This window comes from Coffea arabica, chromosome 11e (assembly GCF_036785885.1).
Source record: "Coffea arabica cultivar ET-39 chromosome 11e, Coffea Arabica ET-39 HiFi, whole genome shotgun sequence".
NCBI lineage: Eukaryota > Viridiplantae > Streptophyta > Magnoliopsida > Gentianales > Rubiaceae > Coffea > Coffea arabica.
The window spans coordinates 56989924-56998151 of record NC_092331.1 but is presented as its reverse complement, the minus strand read 5'-3'; the positions used below and the strand labels follow the sequence as shown (position 1 = coordinate 56998151).

Sequence of the window (8228 nt, the reverse complement as noted above, 5' to 3'; positions counted from 1 at the left end):
ACGCCCCGACCTCGGCACCACGCACTCTTTCTTTTCTTGATTTCTACTATGTCCGGAAAACAAATATAAACTAAAAACCACCAAAAAAAATTCCCTCAAAATACCTAACTCTCTTTCCATTCCTTCCATTGTAAACCATGTACTGAAAACCTTTCTTTCTTTCTTTTTTCATTTTTTTTTCTGGTGAACCAAGTTTATTCAATTATAGGATTCTACCTAGATCCCTTTATTCCTGTTTTACATCCGGATCTCTCTATGCTTTGTGACAAACCAAACCTCCACCATTTAAATCCTCTCACTTCTCCTTCTCCTCTAGCTAACCTGGTCCCTCCTTACAAAAAGGTTACACTTCTACGAAGTCAATCATCTATACACAAACCAAAAACAAAAGAAGCACTACTTACTTACAACCGAGCAACAAGGAAAATAGCAAAGCATCATGAATGGTATGATCAACTATCATAATAATAACCATCATGATAGTAGTAATTACGATGAGAAAATGCAGAGAACTCAAGAGTATATTGATTCTTTGGAAGAAGAAAGAAGAAAGATTCTTGTTTTCCAGCGTGAGCTTCCCCTTTGTCTAGAGCTTGTCACTCAAGGTATCTTTTTTCTGAATTAAGTTTTGGTTATTTCGATATGTTGAAATTCATTTCTTGACGGATTTTTGATATTAGTTTTTGTGGGTTTTCTTTTTATTTCTTGTGGGGTTTGCAGCTATTGAAACATGCAAACAACAGTTGTCATCAGGAACAACAGTAACTGAGTACAATTTTCATGGGCAATCTGAATGCTCTGAGCAGACATCAACTGATGGGCCAGTTTTGGAAGAATTTATTCCTATAAAAAGAGCTTTATCATCTGATGATGATGAGCAACAATCCCGCAAGCCGAAAAAGAGTAATATTAGTAATGGTAATGATACGGATAACAAGAGTAATAATAATGACAAAGCTGCATCATCCAAGAAGTCTGACTGGCTTAGATCTGTCCAGTTATGGAATCAGACCCCAGATCCACCTCAAAAAGAGGTAATTTTTATTTTTATTTTTTGCTTTTTCTGCAGAATTGTCAAATTTGATGTATTTTAGCGTCTGGGATTCTGTCAATTTTGATAAAGGTTCAATCCTTCTGCTGTTTTTTGGGTTTTAGGATTCACCTAAAAAGGTGTCAGTTGTGGAGGTGAAGAGAAATGGAAGCAGTGGTGGAGCTTTTCATCCATTTAAGAAAGAAAAGAGTATTGGTGCCAATGCTGGTAAATTAGATGTTCCTAAAAGTGGTGATAAGACATCTATCCCCGCGGCCGAAGCTAGCTCCACGGAGGAGACAGGTGGCACTAGTGGTGGTGGTGGTGGTGGAAACGGAGGAAGTAAGAAGGAAGAGAAAGAAGGACAATCTCAAAGAAAATCAAGAAGGTGTTGGTCACCTGAATTACACAAGAGGTTCTTGTTAGCCCTTCAACAACTTGGTGGTGCACATGGTATGAGTCAGTCAAATGAGACTTTAATGCTGTGAACATTTTAATTGGATTAAAATTTATTTGATTGCATACTAATGGCATTTTTTTCATTGAATTTTGGCAGTTGCTACCCCTAAACAAATTAGGGAATTAATGAAGGTAGATGGGCTCACCAATGACGAAGTTAAAAGTCATTTACAGGTTTGTTCTTTTAACCTTTCTGTTTCCTTCCATTATTTCCCTCATCATTTTTGCAAATTCTTTTCCCCAGGTAGTTTTGAATACAAAATAAATAGTAAAATTGAAGTATTTAGGTACAGGAGTCTTTTGTTCTAGTGGTAAATGTACATGTTTTAATTATTCGGATGGGATATTGGTGAAAGTTACTTCAAGGGAGCTGTTAGAATCGTACTTTTTCGTGCCTCGTAGCTTCCTTGTGATAATGGTTGTGTTTGGATTGCATTTTTCATGGAAAAATTATTGTAGCGATTTGATGTATGTGAGGGAAAAATGTAATAAGGAAATGTAATCACGGAAAACGATGTAATTTTCCGACGGAAAACCGCAATCCAAACAAGGCTTTAAATTATGCTAGATACTCGGTACCAAAGTAGTACAATTTCACGGGGAAAATTCATATCTGCTGCACAAGCCAATATTATACCGTCTTATCTATAAGAAAATTTGTGGATTTTGGGAGGAGCATCTCAAGACTAATGCTCGATTTTGTTAGTGGAGCATCCTGCTTTACGATTTCAATTGATTGAAATTGAAAGAGGACATCACATCATTGATGTTTAAGGTTCCCTCGTAGTAGTATTATGGAGGAATCCATAGCTAAATATTTGGGATGTGGCTTTATCTTATAGTTTCCTAGCCCATATCTTTGAACTGAACATCTTATGGCAAAAGAATATATTATTTTCTTTTTAGTGGGGAATAGTTAGATTAGATCCTTTTCCTTTCAGTGCAGCCCCCTACATGCTTAAAACCTAAAAAGTAAAAAGTGAAATGTTCCAGTGTTACCAGTTACTACTACTATTACTGTCTTGATCTCAAGACGCGGCCTAATCCTTTCTCGTCAATCATTTCAGAAATATCGTCTGCATAATAGAAGGCCCAGTCCATCCATTCACAGCAATAACAATCCACAAGCACCACAGTTTGTTGTGGTGGGGGGAATATGGATGCCACCACCAGAATATGCTGCCATGGCTGCAACAACTGGCTCTGGGGAAGCATCTGGAGGTGCCAATTCTAATGGAATCTATGCTCCAATTCCTACATTACCTCCTCCCTTTCAAGATCCCTCGGCATCTTTAAAGCAAAAGCAGCGATATAAGCAGTTACACTCTGATGACCGCGGCAGCAATAGTGGCGGTGGGGTGCATTCCAATTCCCACTCCACCTCCTCCTCTACTGACACCGCCACCACTTCGCCAAACTACTGATCTTCTGGGTGTGCAAAGTGTGGAAAATTTTGTAGCATGTTCCTTCTTGTAATGTGCTGATATAACGAGTTAGGAGAAATATAGAGTGGTTTTGAGTCATGTTTCTGCTGCAATTTCACACATTGCTATATTTCTTTTCATCTTCATGTGAAAATCTTGAATGCCTTTGTGAGCGACAGTAATAATGGACGAGTACAAGTATGGCTCTCGAGCAGACTCAAACAAAATTACCCGTTTGGGAAATTCAATCTGAACTAGTACTCTCGAGCCTCTCTCTTTCTCCCTTCCTCCTTCTCCTTGCAAGGCTCAAAATCTCTCTTTGAAGTTTGAACCAAAAAAGAGAGCATGGTGCAAGGAGACGAAACTTTGCCCTTTCCTTAGTTGGAAAGACATTCGCTCCAACATTTTTAGGCTATCTTCTGCTTCAAATCAGTTCATAGATTTGGCGGCAGACATGGTTCACAAAATGATGATTGCTAATGCAACTAGCTAGCAAATTATTAACTATCGCCAACTGGAAGAAATATTATACTAGTACTCAAACCAATAAAAGATTTTACAGTTTTCAAGTGCATTGACAAGCCCAAGGATATTTTCTTTGCAAGAAAGAAATTGGAAAGAGGTGGCACTAGCCAAATGTATCATTGCAAACTAGAGATAATGTTAGGTAAGTATCGTGGTCAATACTCAATACTGCTCAGTGCTCATCAACATCTGTTATGATTCCAGCTTCTATATCTTCACGAGACGCTTCTTCTTTATCACCCCGTTGAATAAGTTAACCGCTTAATTACAAAAGGAGAAGGCTATACAATGTCAAAGCAGAATTTTAAAGCATTTTTATACATATCTTGTTGGCTCAAATAAAGACGAAAATGCTGGGAACGTGAAGTGATGAGACATGAACTGGTTTCTCGTTTTCTTACCATTGTTACAGATGATAGATCAAAAATATGAAAGAAAGCATGTGAAATCATTCCAATTTAAAGATATCTAATGAAAAACGACGTATTTCTGTTCGTTACTTTGGGCGAAGTTTGATCTGATGGATTGGATTGCTATTCCCTCTCTCGTTGATAATCAATCATCAAGTGTAATTACATGAGTGTGCATGGACTATATATTATTATTTTTTTTAGCAGAGAGGGTGAGATTTAAAGAATGAAACGACAAGAGGATTTGAATGCCACTCACTTGCCAGGAAAATTTTCCCTTTTTTTTTTTCCGAAGATTTGTCGGAAAAAGAACAAGGAGCAAATACTAATGTGTACATTCCTTGAGCCTACTGCTATAGGTAGAAATGTCAACCACTGTAGTCATGCCTACCACTAGCTATACGAGCGTATATGCATATGCGTATGCATGCATGTAAAACGGGATACTTCTTTAAGAATTGAAATGGAAAAGTCTTCGAGCTTTGCTCAATTTTGGATTGCTCCCAAGAAAACTCCTTCAATCAGAATCATATGAATTCCTATGAAATGCTTAAGGAATTTTAGCCATCCTCCGCTCAATTATATATCAAGATTAACTGTACTTTACCAACAAGAATCTAGTAGTTTCCATTAGGAATCACACAACCCCTACGGGTGCAATTCAATCGAGCAGCTTGACTCGGATTCACGAGTAGGTCGGTCAACTGCTTGACTCGAACTCAACATTGATCGAGTTCGAGTTGAGCTTGAGCTATTTGATTGAGGTTTTGAGTCAAGTTCGAATATGTATATCATATACTCGAGAGTTCGTTGAACTCTATCGAGTACTCGGTGTAATATTTAATTAATATATTATAAATAATAAAATTGCTTTTTTAAGTTGATTATTTGCAATATTTAAGACCCTAACTGTTTGTCGAGCTCGAGTACTCAACTTCTCGAACTCTATCGAGTCGAGTTCGAGCCTTTCTAATATTACGTTGAGTCGAGCTCGAGGTATATTCAAACAACTCGCTCAAGCTCGAGAAGTGCTACTAGCTAGGTATCGAGTTCGAGCTAGAGTATGGCGATACTTGAGCTCGACTCGATTCGATATCACTCTTACCCTAGTTTATATATGGTTCATTTTCTCCAAAAATGAACGGTTGGGATGTTACAAAATTTTGCTTGAAGCTTTTGTCTAGCTAAGATTGAGTGGTATATCAAAGAAAGAAGAAAAGAACAAAATAATAAGTCACACATGACAACATAAAATGAAATCTGCTAGATACATTGACGCAGTTGAATTTACGAGCTAGGGTAAGAGTTTTGATTTAAATATTCAGTGGTAGTAATTAGTAATGTCTTAGAAAGCAACATTTTGAGATGCTGAAGTTCTCGTAACCCTGTATGCATAGATACATATCCTTTGCTTTGCTATGGTCACCGCATTTGTTGAACACGAGCCAACGGGTGCAATGCAACTGCAACAATGACAGAAAGTCAATTTGTTTTGTATGTATACATAATAATTTGGTAGATAATAATCGAGTAAGTAACAATTACATTTTCCATGTAGGAGCAATAGATTATTATTCAACCAGCAACAGAAGTAATTATGGATAATTATTAGGATTAACTAGATTATATAATTACCCTGGTCCTTTTCACTACAAATTCCGTACTGTAACTCGGACATATATAACTGCTTAAAATATAGCCATTCCTTGATTGATTTGATGCCAACAGCTGAGCACAAAAGAAGACAAGGTTGGGAAAAAATATATAGATTTCTATTTTGTCTATTGTATGAATTGATGGCCCTCCCAATTGGAATATTCTTGGCATTCGAAGCATATGCATCATTGTATCTTTATTATTATATTGACGCCAAGAAACTAAGGAAATTGCATGCACCCGTAAATTCATTGGTCAAGTATATTCTCCAATAATTTAATTTATCTTCCTGTTAAGGATCACAGGAGATAAAAAATATTCTGATCCTCCAGAATCTTGCCTGCCCAAGATTCCGCTGGATCCAAATTTAACATCTTAGCGTGTTTCATCCAGGCAAAATACTACTGATTATTCAAAATTGTTCCAAAATTAAGTATTGATTATTTTAAGGGGAGTGGTTATGAGGTGTTTATATCGACAACCACCAAAGTTGCATCTACGCATGTCAGACATTTTAATATTCAAGATTCATCAACCCTACCCATCATCAAACGGGTTTAAAAGGTGACGAATACGGTTCTGGATAACTATTAAAACTAAGAGTAAATCTTATATATATTGACAGTGTATATATTATCGCTATTTGATTTCAAATAGCATGTGTGTAAAAGTTAAATTTCAAATTCAAATATTGCATGGTTGTCATTCATCCAACACTGTCAGTGTAGGAAAGATTAATCCTTAAACTAAAGGGGTTTGGATTTTTATTTTCCTCAAATTAATGAAGGTCCAGGACCACAAAATAATGGTTATGTTATGTTCCATACACGAATTGCTTCACGGGATTACTGCATGTAATAGAGTTAGACTTTAAATTTGTTTGAATTACTTAAAGATCATCATCACAAAATAACTGATTATCATCTGATACACCAGTTGCTTCACAAGATTATTTGTTCTACTGATCTAAGAGATTAATTAAGCGTTTGGTATGCATGCGCTATAAGCAGTTTCATTTGTGTTGACTTAGTTTCAATTGCTTTAAAACAAGAAGAAACTATTATAAACCGGCTTCATTTGGATTGAGAGATTTAACGAAAAATTTAAAATCCGTCCAAATCGCTCTAATTATTTGAATTATATAGAGGATATTTGAATTTGTAAATTATACTAAATTATTATAGTGTTCAGGATGTATTGATGAATCATACATCTATAAATAATCTAAATAACCAGAGAGATTTGGATAATTTCAAATCTTTCGTCGAATCTCTCTCTCTCTATCCAAACTAAGTATTGACCGGTCAGCCGTGTCTGTTTACTTTCCAGAAATGGGCATGTGAAATGATCATATTATAAGACCCGGGAAGTCCAGGATTTCCACAAATGAATGTCCAGATATATATTTATTGAGACGGAAGAATGACTCCTGTAGCCAGCCATGAGGATGAGGGTCATTCTGTAATTTTAAAATGCCTTGGGTGGGTCTGCTGAAGGATAGGCATGAATCGTGGGTTTTTCTCCTATAACTTTTAGAGGCAATTAGATATACGGCCTTTCGAGTTATGTGAGGTCAAATGTCCCTAACAAAATTGATTAAAGGAAAAAAAAAATATTTTTCTGTTCCTTGAAGATATATATGCCGCTTCTGGGATTTCTCGTACTTTTGTTTAATCAAACTACACATGGATTGGTGCCTTCAGTTGGTCAAACGCATACATTCATATTCATAAGACGGACCCTCTTCTTGTTTCTTTTCATTCACAAACGAACCCATTTACTTTCGGATTATACTCTTAGTTAACCCCCAAATTATCGAGCACACTTCAGAAGTTGGAAAAGGATATAAAATAAAACGATTTGAGAACTTGTCAAGCATGTTCCTGGCGTAGTTAAGTTCATCTTCTCCCATTTTCAACGTAAAGGGCTTTAACAATATGCTATGCTGTACAATTTGTGCTTATTATACATTTCACATACATTAGGCTTAACAACTAAAGCATATCTTTTGAATCTTTCATCGTCATTGCACAATAATGTTCTAGGTGCTTCATCGTTGGTTGAATTATGTAATCGAAGTTGTTATCCGGAGAATATCTTGGCGAATAATTCGTTTCTTGAATATATTATTTTGATCCAATGGTTAGAGTTCAACTCGAACCGTTCAACCTCTATTTTATCACCAAAAAGTAATATCATCTGGGGTACAGCTATCACTGATGTCGAGAAAAACTATCGGCGAATCAACCAACGTAAAAGTGGACCTGATATATCTAAGTTTAAACCTTTGGATGCTGAATCAAAAGCTCAACAGCAAATTTGGTTTTAAGAAAGAAAGAAAGAAACACAAAACCGGACAATAGCGAAGCATATTCTTCATGCCTATGCTTTGAGGTTGTCATTGAGGTACAACCTATATTGTTATTTTTTTTTCTCCCCTTGTTAAGCATTAACCTATTAGACGATTTGACAACTAAAGCACATTCAAGATGTTTTGGATTGTTTTTTTCTCATTGTATAACAATGTTTTAGTTGGCCAATTGTGGTGCACCAGTGTCAACTATCTTCAATTTCTTGATGATCTTATCTCCCAATCAGTCATGATAACTTTCTTCTTGATGGTATCATCGTCATCCATGAAGCAACTAGCTATACATCACCATATGGATATTACTGAACCGGACCTTCTCCACTACAGGACTCTTTTGGCTTGTCACCTTCATT

General features: G+C 36.3%; 1 protein-coding gene across 1 annotated transcript; it reads left to right on the top strand.

The window, feature by feature from the left end:
* On the top strand, positions 1-3012 carry LOC113715587 (transcription factor HHO3). The gene is made up of 5 exons (XM_027239824.2): positions 1-605; positions 721-1034; positions 1156-1483; positions 1587-1663; positions 2557-3012. Exons 1-5 carry the CDS (start codon positions 440-442, stop codon positions 2911-2913), a joined length of 1242 nt encoding a protein of 413 aa, XP_027095625.2. The 5' UTR covers positions 1-439; the 3' UTR covers positions 2914-3012.
* The last annotated feature ends 5216 nt before the right edge of the window (positions 3013-8228 follow it).